General features: G+C 41.0%; 1 protein-coding gene across 1 annotated transcript; it reads right to left on the bottom strand.

The window, feature by feature from the left end:
* Positions 1-30: 30 nt before the first annotated feature.
* Positions 31-11,497, bottom strand: tprg1l (tumor protein p63 regulated 1-like). Its single transcript, XM_084184835.1, has 6 exons — positions 11,175-11,497; positions 10,719-10,810; positions 5,538-5,588; positions 5,147-5,272; positions 2,936-3,089; positions 31-2,833 (listed from the first exon to the last, which is right to left on the bottom strand). The coding sequence occupies exons 1-6, from the start codon at positions 11,400-11,402 to the stop codon at positions 2,639-2,641; spliced, it is 846 nt and encodes a 281-aa protein (XP_084040961.1). The 5' UTR covers positions 11,403-11,497; the 3' UTR covers positions 31-2,638.
* Between the last annotated feature and the right edge of the window lie 4,062 nt (positions 11,498-15,559).

The raw sequence follows: 15,559 nt of genomic DNA on the forward strand, positions 1-15,559 counted from the left end.
AACCTGCATTGTAAGAAACAATGCCACAAGACATTTTGATAAGTATTTATTTAATATAGTAAGAGTTATGAGTCAAACTAATCTGCAAATGGGTCGGATATCAGATTTACTTCATACAAAACAATGTAGGCAATTGTCTTACGTTGGTGACCGTGCTACAAATAAAGCATTGACCATAAAGTCAATTTTATTTTAGTGACACTCAAAACACTTAATTTTGAAATCTGCATCAATTCATGAAATGTTATTCTGGAGCATTTTCCAAATTGAACAGAGACTGCATGCAAACCCAACATGCAAGTTACATTTAGACCAGAAAAAAGGTAGTTGGACAGACATTAGTTCATTGGAGCAGTTAAAGCATGATCATTGAATCACTGTGCAGCGCTGATACATTTACATTTGATGGAGCAGACAAGAGGTTGAGATTTTGCAGTGCTCGTTTAGGTTGAGACAGATGGGGGGGTATTTGTGAGGTTTCTCTGGGTGTCAGCACGTGGGAGTATAGGGGAATGAGGAGGTGGATGTTCTCGCCGAGCAAGCACTCAAGCGTTCTAATGTTGACATGGAAGTGACAAATCAGAAAAGCAGAGGCCAAGGGGGTAGATAAGTGGTTAAAAACAAATAGCAAGAGTTGTGGAACAGGGAGGGGAAAGGGAAGACACCTGTAAGATCCATTAAAAGGTGGGGGCAGGGAGGAAAAAAACTATGGCATGGAACTATAATTCACTATAGTCCTTTCCAAATACTTTAAATTAGAACAGAAATGGATTTACCCCTCCACAGTTTTCATTTTTAGCCCAGGGTTCTCCAACCCTAATCTAACACACCTGACTATAGTAATTAGCTGGTTGATAAACTGAACCAGGTTAGTTACAACTGGGGTTGGAGCAAAATCCTACAGAAGGGTAGCTCTCCAGGAACAGGGTTGGAGAGCCCTGTCTTAGCCTATCTAGTTATTTTAGAAATACCCAAGTTTGGTAGCCTATGCTGTTGCATACACTTTCTGGACATGGGCATGGTTGTTCATGCGGCGGTTACAATGTATCACTGATCAAACGTTCTCAAAAAGGTCCGCGGCAAAACGAGTTTGGTAAGGGGAGACATTTTTACTAATCTAATTGAGGCTGATATTTCAAACGCTGTATCCAATTTCAGAGTTGCTTTTTTCTTTGAGGGCTAATCGGGCACAGGCCACAAATTGGGGACTCTCCCCAGAAATCGGGGACATCTGGTCACCCTACTCTTCGGTTTATATCGGAGTTAATTATATAAAAGACTGCCCATGACTACAGCCCTAACTAGTTTTTTACTTGAATAGTTGACTAATACATCATGTCATCTAAGATGGCTACCATTTTCATTTCCACATGGCAATTTTAAAAATTATTTATGGTCAAAACTATGGCCAAGTTATTCAGGCGGTTGGTAATATTGATAAGACTATTTTAGCCTCCTTGCAAGCTTCTGTGTATTTGAATAGTAGATCGTTTGGTGCAACCACGGCCATATGTGTGGAAGGGATTTTTTTCCTTCTAGTCATTTATATACACCGGTCAACACTAAGAATCAAACAGGTATGAAAACATACCTCAATCCAGGCATAGGCGTTGTGGGATAATTAACAGTAAAACAATATCTGACGACAAATCAAGAAGATTGAAATACTGCTAGTTTGGAATTAAACTGCCTTTGTCGTCATCATGCTAAAGTAGCACATAATATTCCACAACACTTCCCCGGCAGCTACTCACCCCAACGTTAGGCATCACATTTTCATGGAACCTAATGCGCTGCTTTTGCATTAACTAGCCTAGCACGAGGACGATAAAGGCAGTGTGTTTTCTAGAAATGGAGACGAGTAGGCCTAATCAATTTAAGAAAATTGGCACGGGGATATTTGTAATTGGGCTTCAATGCTTGCACCAAACATAACGTAAATAAACACTAACAGTCAGAATAACTTGGCCATAGTTTTGACAAATAACTGGGAAAAGGCGGATTGTAGCACCGGCAGCCGCATTCATTCTCTAATCTTACCACTCTACAATGTCCCAATATGATGGATTTTAAAGCCAATATGGCTGATGCTAAAATCTGCTATTTTGCAAGGCGTTTTAGGTTGAAAATAATGGGTTCACCGTTTGATCAGGCAAAGCTCACTGCGTCGATTTATCTGTAGTAACGCTTAAACCTCAAGTTAAGATCCTAACCATGCCCTTGTACTGCACAAAAGGCCCACGATAATGTTAACTTCCATGGACACTCAGTCGGGTTCACCTAGCAGCATCAGGTCTGAATTACAGTATATTCACAATCGCAAGGTAAACAGTATGCACTGTACCAACAACTAGCGACATTCCCTAATCGCACAAACACACCAAATTCACATAGGTCTCTCCACTCAGGGGTTAAATAATTATGACAAATGGAAAACATACCTCTGCATGAGAGCACTGGGGCAGGAGTGGAGAGAACTCAGGCTGACTGCACACCACGACTGCCCGCCAGTGAGCCATGTCATACTCAAGCTTTGGGTATGACACAGCCACATTGTCGGCATTCCACGAGCATATACACACACAGTTTGACAGCGCTCCCACTGCTGTGGAATAAGAGGGTCACTCAGTGGGAAACATTAGAAGCCAATCTTGCCCCTGGTCATGGAGTAGCCCAGCTTGGCCTCGTTGTTGATGAAGGACATGATTCCCAGGTAGGTCTCGATGAGGAGGGGCCTCTCTAGGATCAGAACTCCGTTGGCCCTGCCCGGAATGGGGAACTCCTTGTGGGCCTTCTTCACTGCCTGAACCAGCTGGGTCCGGAAGATGTCCACCTGACAGAAAAGGAGAGCAGCTCTGTGTTTAATATACCAAGCTCCCATGTTAACATGAATATTACATTTAAATGGGGGGAGGTTGCAACGTAAATGTTTTACCTGGCAGAGAGAGGCCACTTTTTCATCGGCACGGGCCATGGTGTGCTCAGTGAAGGTGACATAGGGCATGTCTGTGGACCAGGGATTCCAGCGGTTCACGAAGGAGGGGCGTGGGCGTTTGTCCCACTGAACCCGAATCCCATAGCCCTCCCTCCTGTAGAGACACACACTTAGCACATATTGTAATGCCAGTGTGCTGGGAGTAATCAATTAATAGTGGGTCGTGTTCAGTGGGCACGAGAGGAGAAAAGCTTTAGAAACAGAAGATGTATCCATACTTATCCAATAAGCGTTCCTAATTTTCAATTTCAAAATGTTTTCAGTTTCCATGCCTACTAAACACGTCTGACTGCTGAGAGTATTCGGCCCTGTCCAGAAACAACCTCAAGCCCTCTTACCCCATAGCGACTTGAGTAGACTCAACATACTTGGATATGTACAGTGGGGGGAAAAAAGTATTTAGTCAGCCACCAATTGTGCAAGTTCTCCCACTTAAAAAGATGAGAGAGGCCTGTAATTTTCATCATAGGTACACGTCAACTATGACAGACAAATTGAGGAAAAAATCCAGAAAATCACATTGTATGATTTTTTATGAATTTATTTGCAAATTATGGTGGAAAATAAGTATTTGGTCACCTACAAACAAGCAAGATTTTTGGCTCTCACAGACCTGTAACAACTTCTTTAAGAGGCTCCTCTGTCCTCCACTCATTACCTGTATTAATGGCACCTGCTTGAACTTGTTATCAGTATAAAAGACACCTGTCCACAACCTCAAACAGTCACACTCCAAACTCCACTATGGCCAAGACCAAAGAGCTGTCAAAGGACACCAGAAACAATATTGTAGACCTGCACCAGGCTGGGAAGACTGAATCTGCAATAGGTAAGCAGCTTGGTTTAAAGAAATCAACTGTGGGAGCAATTATTAGGAAATGGAAGACATACAAGACCACTGATAATCTCCCTCGATCTGGGGCTCCACGCAAGATCTCACCCCGTGGGGTCAAAATGATCACAAGAACGGTGAGCAAAAATCCCAGAACCACACTGGGGGACCTAGTGAATGACCTGCAGAGAGCTGGGACCAAAGTTACAAAGCCTACCATCAGTAACACACTACGCCGCCAGGGACTCAAATCCTGCAGTGCCAGACGTGTCCCCCTGCTTAAGCCAGTACATGTCCAGGCCCGTCTGAAGTTTGCTAGAGTGCATTTGGATGATCCAGAAGAGGATTGGGAGAATGTCATATGGTCAGATGAAACCAAAATATAACTTTTTGGTAAAAACTCAACTTGTCGTGTTTGGAGGACAAAGAATGCTGAGTTGCATCCAACGAACACCATACCTACTGTGAAGCATGGGGATGGAAACATCATGCTTTGGGGCTGTTTTTCTGCAAAGGGACCAGGACGACTGATCCGTGTAAAGGAAAGAATGAATGGGGCCATGTATCGTGAGTTTTTGAGTGAAAACCTCCTTCCATCAGCAAGGGCATTGAAGATGAAACGTGTCTGGGTCTTTCAGCATGACAATGATCCCAACCACACCGCCCGGGCAACGAAGGAGTGGCTTCGTAAGAAGCATTTCAAGGTCCTGGAGTGGCCTAGCCAGTCTCCAGATCTCAACCCCATAGAAAATCTTTGGAGGGAGTTGAAAGTCCGTGTTGCCCAGCGACAGCCCCAAAACATCACTGCTCTAGAGGAGATCTGCATGGAGGAATGGGCCAAAATACCAGCAACAGTGTGTGAAAACCTTGTGAAGACTTACAGAAAACGTTTGACCTGTGTCATTGCCAACAAAGGGTATATAACAAAGTATTGAGAAACTTTTGTTATTGACCAAATACTTATTTTCCACCATAATTTGCAAATAAATTCATTAAAAATCCTACAATGTGATTTTCTGGATTTTTTTTTTCTTCCATTTTGTCTGTCATAGTTGACGTGTACCTATGATGAAAATTACAGGCCTCTCATCTTTTTAAGTGGGAGAACTTGCACAATTGGTGGCTGACTAAATACTTTTTTCCCCCACTGTATAAGCAATATGGCAACATTTCCACCAAGCCTATCCCAAGTGAATGTTAGCCTTCTACCATATTGCTTATACTGTACATATCCAATTATTTCAGAACAGCGACACAAGTGGCTTGTGTTGTGGGTAAGTACAGTGTCTCTGGACAGGACAATAGCTCGTGGCTCTTACTTGTTGAGGGATTTGGGCGGGAACTCAAACTCGCCCACTGAGATGGTGTCCACGGCATTAAGGGAGATCCTGATGACCTGCTGACACAGCAGGTTGATGAAGTCATACTTGCAAACCAGCAGGGACCTGTTAGAAACCCAAGAGGGACAACATGGCAAATTAAGTAAAGAGTGTGCAAACTTTCATGCAAGTTTGATGCCTTTATCATCACGCATATCATAACCGCATCAAGGCTTTCATTCAACGGGCTAACATGGTCCTGTGGTGCTCAGACAACCTGAGTGTAATGCCAGTCGGCACATAAGTGTATCAAATAATATGGGAATGGATTCCTCCAATAGGTTCAAATGGATATTCATTCATAACATTTGCCACTAATCATTTGGTTTACCTGTCAGTTATGAGCACCAGTCTCTCCTTCTCGTTGTTCCAGTGGTCAACTCTAAGGGAAACATTATTACATTGAAATTTAGCACTCTCATTTGTAGTGAAATAATGTAGAGATATTCATGAAAATATGAAGTCACAATGGTGCCAAGGGGTTGTGTGATTTTTCCTACCAATTGGCATATGCTGGCAGAATATAGTTTTTCATTGAGATTGTATGTCTTAACCGGATAAATAAACATGCCTTTTTAAGCATTACAGGGCATTTAATTGCTCCCAAAGTATATTATCCTCGCCTCTCCTTTGCACTAATATAAAGTTTATTTACCACGTCCACAGGAAACAGGTGTAAAACAGTAGTGAAATTCTTACCTTGAGAGCTCTTTCCCAACAATGCAGTGATGATAATAATAATAATAAAAGAACTACGATGTGAGTTAGAAACACGAGAATGCAAGTATATACAGGTCAGTGCCACTAGCTTATTCAATGTGTGGGTTTATACATACATAAAGTGACTGCTAGTAGGATATACAGTGCCTTCAGAATGTATTCACACCCCTTGACTTTTTCCACATTTTGTTGTGTTACAGCCTGAATTTAAAATTGATTACATTTAGATTGTGTCACGCTAGTTAGAATTGCCTTGTGAAACTACATCGGTTTCCACAAGTTAATTGGACTCTGGGGAAGTCGATAAAAGGGCCTCATCGCCAAACCCCTGAAGTATCCCTTTAATAGGTGAATGACATTCTGTCACGCTTGCTAATAGTGACGAGGTCACATTAATAACACTACCATATAACTACCTGCTATGCTGATGAGGTAGTATAAACACTACTGTATGAATACCTGCTATGCCTGTGAGATAGGAAGCGATGTGAAGTATATTGTGCTTACTAGCCATTCAGACCAGCCTTATTGATTGAACTTTCTTAAACACCATTGTTTAACATGATTTTGGAATAACTACCTCATCTCTGTACCCCATACATGCTGTACAATTATCTGTAAGGTCCCTCAGTCGAGCAGTGAATTTCTAAACACAGATTCAACCAAAGACCAGGGAGGTTTTCCAATGCCTCGCAAAGGGCACCTATTGGTATATGGGTAAAAAAGTTAAAAAGCAGACACTGAATATACTTTTGAGCATGGTGAAGTTATTAATTACACTTTGGATGGTGAGTCAATACACCCCTTCACTACAAAGATACAGGGTCCTTCCGGAGAGGAAGGAAACCGCTCAGGGATTTCACCATGAGGCCAATGGTGACTTTAAAACAGTTAGAGTTTAATGGCTGTGATAGGAGAAAACTGAGGATGGCTCAACAACTCCCCAATACTAACTTCATAGATTTTTATCTATGATGCCTCTGTCTCTAGTGCCCCCTGCTGTCGTAACAATGAAGTACAGACGTATACTGAGGTTGGTGGGTGCATAGAAAGACTATCAATTCTATTAGTTCTGGGTGTTCGAGATTATGAGTGGGTGAACCAATAATATGAATGGACATGGTCATCGATCACGTGAAACCATTCATTCCTATGTGAAGACTCGATAGCGCATTGAAGCCAAATGAAGGCGGCTAAACTGATTTCTATGGGTGGGTTAATCTCTCGTGGACAGTGCACGTAACATAACTTCTGACGCAATTGTGCAAGATATTTAGTTCATGGAAACATAACATTGTCTGTGCTATCCGAAAACCTTGGGACGCCCCTACCCCATTGAAGTTTAAATGTAAAATGGTTAAGGTTAGGTAAGAGTTATGGTTATGGGGTTAAGGTACCCCATTCATAGACGCTAACAACCTTTAGCGCCTATTGACGATAGTTTATTCTGAAAGGGGAGTTAAGAGCCCTGACGCTTACGCTAAACGTTAACACGCATTGCTTGCGGTATGGTTTTGGAAACATAATGAACATCTTTCATATCAACGAGAAATCATTTTCAAAAAACAAAAAGGTAAAATTACTACAGCTTTTTAATAGGATTCCCACACGGCCATAGTTTTGTTACAGTGCTTGTTTACGGAACAGAGTGGACCACCTGTGCTAATTAGCCATCTGTGTCTCCGTACAACTGTGTGTAAACGGAAGACAGACGGCCAAACGTGGTCACTGAAAAATACTGTCAACTGCAACTGTTAAAACAGTGTATAGTAAGTGTGTATTTTGATGTGATGTGAAAAGTAGAGGGATTTATTTTTTCTAGAACCGTACCGCAACTGAGAATCGATTCACGTTTAGATTGAAGTATTTGGCTGTTTTGGCTTCCAGAGCCAATTCGCCTTTAAAACAGAACATGTATCGTCCTTGGACTATACGGAGTAACGTTAGGCTCCTTTAGTCCATTATTGGCCTAGGGTTAGGGTAGAGACATCCCAAGTAATCCCGTATAGCACTGACCGTCATAACATGCGCTGTTTGAGCTACTCCAGGAAGTGACGTAGCAGGCTAGCTCAGTGCTGCCCTCTCCTTGAGTAGCTCAAGTTGAAGGCCGACCGGGGTACTGCAGGCTTCCATTAGCAACTCAATTATCTTTTTAACTTCTGTGTGCGATTTAAAAACAATTGGTTCAAGGACATACATTTGGTGTATCAGAAGCAATTATTGGCAACTATAGAATGGTGAGGAGGAACTCCGCGGAGCGTTCATGTCCGGAAGTAATTTAGCCATTCATTGTAGCATTGGCGCTCTGTAGAGTTGCTATTTTCTAAGTTCTTGTGTCAATTAACTCATGACATTCCTATATTACACATTATACTAATAAAGTCAGATTTAAAATCAACAAATACAATAGCCGTTTAAAAATGGTTAAGGGTACAAAACTATATATATATATATATATATATATATATATATATATATATATATATATATATATATATATATATATGTGGCTGTGTTGGCAAAATCACTACATATCCCATTGAGGCAAGCAGGGAGAGGCTGGCAGTATTCAGTTCCAAGACCAGTCAGAAACGTCCAGCTAACCCTACGCCAATGGATCTCAAAACTCAACTTGGATCCACATTAGGTAGTTATGATATCCTTCGCCACTGCAGTCTTAACAACAGGACAACTCGAACCAGTCATGACTATTCAAAAAAAGAAATCTAGTTTCTTTCCAACAAATGTCTTATACTGAAAAAATATATAAAAATGCAACATGTAAAGTGTTGGTCCCATATTTCATGAGCTGAAATAATTTCCCAGAAATGTTCCATACGCACAAAAAGCGTCTCTTTCAAATGGTGTACACAAATTTGTTTACATCCCTGTTAGTGAGCATTTATCCTTTGCCAAGATAATCCATCCACCTGACAGGTGTGGCATATCAAGAAGCTGATTAAACAGCATGATCATTAAACAGGTGCGCCGTGTGCTGGGGACAATAAAAGGCCACTAAAATGTGCAGTTGTCACAACACAATGCCACAGATGTCTCAAGTTGAGGGAGCGTGCAATTGGCATGCTCACTGCAGGAATGTCTACCAGAGCTGTTGCCAGATAATTTTATGTTAATTTCTCTACTATAAGCCACCTCATGTTGTTTTAGATAATTTGGCAGTACGTCCAACCGGCCTCACAACCACAGACCACGTGTAACCACGCCAGTCATCCACATCCAGCTTCTTCACCTGCGGGATCGTCAGACCAGCCACCTGATTAAACTGGGTTTGAACAACAGACTTTCTGCACAAACTGTCAGTCTCTGGGAAGCTCATCTGCGTGCTCGTCGTCCTTACCAGGGTCTTGACCTGACTGCAGTTCGGCGTCGTAACAGACTTCAGTGGACAAGTGCTCACCTTCGATGGCCACTGGCACACTGGAGAAGTGTGCTCTTCACGGATGGCGTTGTGTGGACGAGCGGTTTTCTGATGTCAACGTTGTGAACAGAGTGCCCCGTGGTGGTAGGGTTATGGTATGGGCAGGCATAAGCTACGGACAACAAACACAATTGCATTTTATCGATGGCAATTTGACTGCAGAGATACCATGAACGAGATCCTGAGGCCCATTGTTGTAACATTCCTCCGCCGCCATCAGCTCATGTTTCAGCATGATAATGCACAGCCCCATGTCGCAAGGATCTGTACACAATTCCTGGAAGCTGAAAATGTCCCAGTTCTTCCACGGCCTACATACTCAGACATGACACCAATTGAGCATGTTTGGGATGCTCTGGATCAACAGCGTGTTCCAGCTCCCGCCAATATCTTCGCACAGCCATTGAAGAGTAGTGGGAAAACATTCCACAACCAACAGCCTGATCAACTCTATGCGAAGGAGATGTGTCGCGCTGTATGAGGCAAATGGTGGTCACCCTAAATAGACTGGTTTTCTGATCCACACCCCTACTTTTTTTTTTAAGGTGTCTGTGACCAACAGATGCATACCTGTATTCCCAGTCATGCGAAATCCATAGATTATGGCCTAATTAAATTGATTTCAATTGACTGATTTCCTTATGAACTGTAACTCAGTAAAATCTTTGAAATTGTTGCATGTGTATTTTTGTTCAGTGTAGTTACATGATTGTTTTGAAGTTGAGGGTGCAGTATTTATGGAGTTTGGCAATGAGCACGAAAAATAGCATAGTTCAGCTAGTTTAGCCATGGAAAACAAGCTTAGGACAGGATCTAGCTGCTGGACGCACATGCGCACTAGGCTAATTCAGGACACAGATTGTAGTTTTTATTCAATTAAACAATTCAGAGACAGAAACAAATACTTAAAACAACAAATATTTAAGAAGAGCGAATTGATATACAATCCCTAAATCTGCTGCAACTGTCAAGACTAAAACAAAGCTTAAAATGAAGTTTGAGTGAACCTGAATCCAGAAAAGGAATGGTGAAGTCGCTTCCGGACACCGTAGACTCACCACTAATTGGGGGATCCTGTTTTCCGCTAACAATGTCTGAAGTACCGTGGTCAGCCTTCAACTTCCGTGGCTTGAATGAGAGGGGGCAGTTGTTCTCCACTGGAGTGAACCATTGAAAACACTCAAGACATCATCAAGCTTTGAATATTTCAATCACATGTAGTGCTAGGGCAAAAACCAAAACGTGCTCCCAGGGGGGGGGGGCCCCAGAACAGTTTGGGAAACCCTGAACTACTGTACTGCCAATGTAACTTTACTGGCCTATGTGATGTGAATTGCTGATAAAATGACTCACTCTGCAAGCAGCCACACACTCAGCACTTCTCCATCTTCTGAAGGCAGGGCCACTGTTCTGATGTCATTCACTGCTTGTTCAATGGTACCTGGCTGCAATGAGGAGGCCACAGTTAATTGATTTAATCATTATAATAATCGAACAAATTGTTCCATATATCATAGCTGAATCAATTGCAGTTGTCTGAATAAATGGTTGCGTTTAACAGAACTGTTTGTTTCACAATCTAAGAAATAGATGCTAGTTTGTAACGACATGTTGCATGGGTGCTCACTGCCACAAATACGCATCTTCAATCAGAGCGAGCCAAGCTGCAGTCAATCAGCAATGGCAAACTCGCGCTGGTTGCAGCGTGAGCGTTTGACAACTGTGTTTCCAAGCTAGCCTATTAGCTTGCTAACTAGCTAATATCCGACGTTGTTTAGATAATAAAGAGGAATTATTAGCCAGACTTACCCTGAAGACGAAATAATCCTTCACTTTCGCTTGCATTGTTGGGTTGTGGACATGAAACGGCGTCAATGTTTGTAAGGGGGAGCAACATGCTACAGAAGAACTATACCCAAGGCTCCCTCCGGCCCCCGGCGGCGTGAAGGCAACCTCGACTCCATCCTCAGCCTCCGCCGGATGAAGGACCGCAGCCCCCGGACTCATTGGCTCAACAGTGTCGTTTAGCTGAAGCATAGTGCAAACTGAGTTGTAAGAAAAAGCACAAAATAGACTTCAACCTATCCACTCGAGAATAAAGATTCAGCAAACGGTGGATTGTTTTGAATTGGTCATTGCGCACAATATTATGATCAGAGAGGATGGTGTTTACAAGGAAGTACCCCTGCCTCACTTCCCCCCATAGATTTCCTTTTTTTTTCACCTCTTAAAGGGGAAATATGCGGTTCAAACAAGTGTTAACCCCCGCCACTGTTGGGCTATAATCATTAGTCCGAACAGCTAAAACAAGAGTTTCTATTGGACAAATTCAGCTAGGTTCCTCCCTGTTTCGTTCCGTTTGCTTCCGTTTAAGAAACGTTTTGCAACAGAATCGGTGTAATTAATGAATAGCATACTCCCCTGAGGAATGGGGTTGGAGAAATGTTGCCTAACCACTCTCATATTTATAGAAGGAACTATGCAAGAACTGACCATCCATGAGTAAAAAAATAAATACAATAAAAACATATTTTGGGTTCTGGTGGTGTAGGACAGGTGAACTAAACTCATTAAGCATTTATAGGTGAGACTCTTTAAGAGGCAATGGGTATATATCATTAAGTTAAAAGGATGTACCAATCACAGATTGCCCCTTTAAAGTGGTCGCATGCATGATTTGATCATCATGGCAAGTGGGTGGGGTAGGCCTATTTACATAATCTAAATAGCTCACTATCTGTCTATTGCTTTCTATGCCATAAAAAAAATAGGCGAGAGAGAGAGTTATCTGTAGGCTACATGACAAATACAAGGGACATTTCATATAAAAAGCACACAGGTTTTTATTGCATATCAATTTCATGTATAAATTCTTCATAGCATTGGAAAGATTACATTTGGTATACATTTCTATTCTACAGAATTAACATCAGAATCATATCAATTCCATGAAATTTCTCTGAAGTACATCTTCAATAATCACAAGCATCAAAAAAACTTCAATTTCAGAATTGTTCAATATTATTCTACAATCCTTTCATTTTTTTCATTACATCTTTCTCCCACAAGCTTTTTTGTATTCATTTAAGAACCACCTGCCCAATACATTTGTAAGGACTTGAAGTCAAACCTACTAACCTAACCACATGTACAATAAGTGCATCTACGGATTCATTATTTTTTATTTCATTTTTTTAATTTAAGATACACATTTCACAAATGGACATCATTATGACTGCCAAACACGTCATGCACAATAGCTTTTTAATAAACATAACAGAGGTGATACAACTCGGATTCAAATGAAACGAGCACCATCCATTTAAACCCATATTTTTTCATTGAATTTTTCAGACATATGCAACATTGTTTTTTAAAATACTATACAGTTAAAAAGAAACATTTTTTTTGTACTTTTTTAAAAACGTTTTCCTGTAACAGTGGGGAAAGAACAGCAACCGTATTCTGAAGTTATCAGTTTGTGACCATTTGCCAGATCCTTTCAAAAGCTGGCAATGTGATCTTTGACTTCAATGTGCGTCCATAATTCTACAACCGACAGCGCGCACTTATTACAGTAGTACATGACATGAATTACTCCATATATAGTATACCTAAATATTTAGTAACCCCAGTCTCTGCATTTAATAGTAATGTATTGCAAAACAATGTGTTAACCGTGGATCCACATTTAGTATAGCAAGACAGAGACCTCTGTCATCATTATCATCAGACATGAAATGATGCAGCAAAACTAGTATCACCCTGCCACCTGCTGACAAAAAATAAAATTACAGTGCTTCAGTTACTGATTATTTTCCAAGGTCATCATCATTTTAAGTGAGGGTTGATCATCCACTCCAAGTGAGGCCAATCAGGTTTACTCTTAGTAACTCTTTAGTGACAGAGACCCATGCCTGCCCAGTTTATTGTTTTGGACCCATGCATTTAAGTGCTGGTCTGAACCTATCCCGCCCAGTCCTGAAAGTCTTAATTCACATGTCCAGCGTGAAAGCAACCTTTGCAATTTACGGCGTACAACCCTTTAACTTAGAGTGACATGAAATAAAAAAAACAGCATATTATTAAGTGCCATCTCTACCTTTGTCTACTGTGTGGAATGAAATCCCCTAAATGAGAAGATAAATGGGAAGAAGGAAATTGACAAGGGAATTATCAAAAAGAGTGTGTTTGCAAATATGAATACAAAGTGAATAGAAGTCTTTGAAACTTAAAATCCTACGCATGTCATATTTCTCTCCAAACCAGAAGCATTTTCTGGTTTGATTTCTTTCCTAGTTTGTTGGTTTGATTTTGTAATTATTTTGCTGGTCTCACAGTACAGTAAATGTGTTCTGCAAGGTGTTAAAACCCTTTACAGACAATCAAACCCATGTCAGACACAGCTGGAGTAACGGGTGAACCATCAAGCTATGACCTGTGGTTCTATGCCTCCAAGGAAGAAACTCTTCTCACGATTAAAAACCTCTCGGCTGTCGAAACCCTCGTGTTAACACTAGTTACAGAACCATTTGACCCCGAGAGTAATGCTACTTCTGCTAACAAGTGGAAAGATGATAGAATGGTACACTGTAGTTGGACACTATCTGAAAAACAATGTTGATTTTATCTACGACTGGGCATTCTGAGACATTTTCTTTCTAAAACCACATGGTCACATTTAAAAATAATAATTCCTACAAAATGAAACCCTCAAAGCAGAATCTGAGCACTAATAAACTGATTGAGTTAATATGTTGATCGGATTTGTTATAGAGTAAAATGTATTTGTTTATACTTAGGATCAATGATAAGCTATCAATTCAATGCCCTGGCATCCAAATCACCTGACATTCATAGTGAAAGCTGCCATTTTATAAAATGGCCACCGTAAGACTTCAACCGCCTTGAACACAAAACACTCAGCATACTAGTTGAAATGGTTCAACTGAAGCGAGACAAACCAAACCTCACGCTAGACACAACATTGCAAAACATGATCTAAACCATCTAGAACTACCATGTCACTATAAATAAAAACAGCTGATTTTCATGCTTTCTTTCCAATTTGGCACACTGGTCTTTACAGAAAAACACATTGAAACCCAGATTCAAAATCTCGGTCGTGTTTCGATTCAACTTCATTCCTTCAGCAACACTTAAAAGAGGGATAAAACAAATTACTTTTTTTTCATTTTCATTTGTCACTTGTCTCCAATCGTGACATTTTTTTTTAACCTAAATAAATAGAATACACACACTCTTTAAATCAAATATATAAGGTAAAAACAACAACTATGACAGCAATTAAAACCCCTCGAAAAAGAAATGATTGTCAGAGAACAAAACATTTTCTATGGGTTATTTGGCACATACCACTCTTGCTATGAACATCCAGGTTATTTTGTACATCATACAACAATACCATACAATTTTGGTCCTTCACTAAATAATTATATTAACATTTGAGCACGGAGGTGCCTAAAATGAGACAATACTGTTTATCAAAGAGCAAAACACAAAATGGAATCAAGTTAACAAATGAGCAAAAAACGGAAAAATAGGCTTTCCCTATTCTAACCAATGGACATCGATTTAACCTCTTGTTCACCGGATAACTTTTGATGTCGAGACTTTGTCCTCTGCAATGCGCATTATATGTTTGGGGTGGGTCATTCTCCATGACATCATTGCCATTCGAGCTTGATGCATCATCCTACTGTACTTTCTTTATAAACAAAAGCCAGAGTGCCGTTTCCTGCTCTAACATTTATCATTGTGCTATTATTGATTTGAAACAAGAATGAAGAGAGTGAAGGCATTGGATATGATGAGGAGGGGGGGCGTGGTCCATCGGCTAAAGAGCTAGTACATCCCCACTATGTGTTGCTACTGTTGCTCCTCCCACCGAGTGAAACAGTGCCCCGCTATGGACATGCAGTGCATATGTTCCAGACGGACTGTTTCTGTATCTTTTGCTATGGAGACATTGTGTTAGACTGTGTAGAATAGATGGATGTTTTGCTCTCCTAGTGATGTGTTGACATACTCAAACATGACTGTCTCTGAGAGTCCAACCAAAGGGGTTCGCTGGGGCGGAGTGGGCGGGTCTTGTAGAATGACTGGGGTTTGGGGTGGTCCTTCCTGGGATGTCCTTCACTCCTCTACAGGGGGCGAAGCAGTGCTAACTCGAT

This window comes from Coregonus lavaretus (assembly GCF_964263955.1).
Source record: "Coregonus lavaretus genome assembly, chromosome: 20".
In the NCBI taxonomy this organism is placed as follows: Eukaryota; Metazoa; Chordata; class Actinopteri; order Salmoniformes; family Salmonidae; genus Coregonus; species Coregonus lavaretus.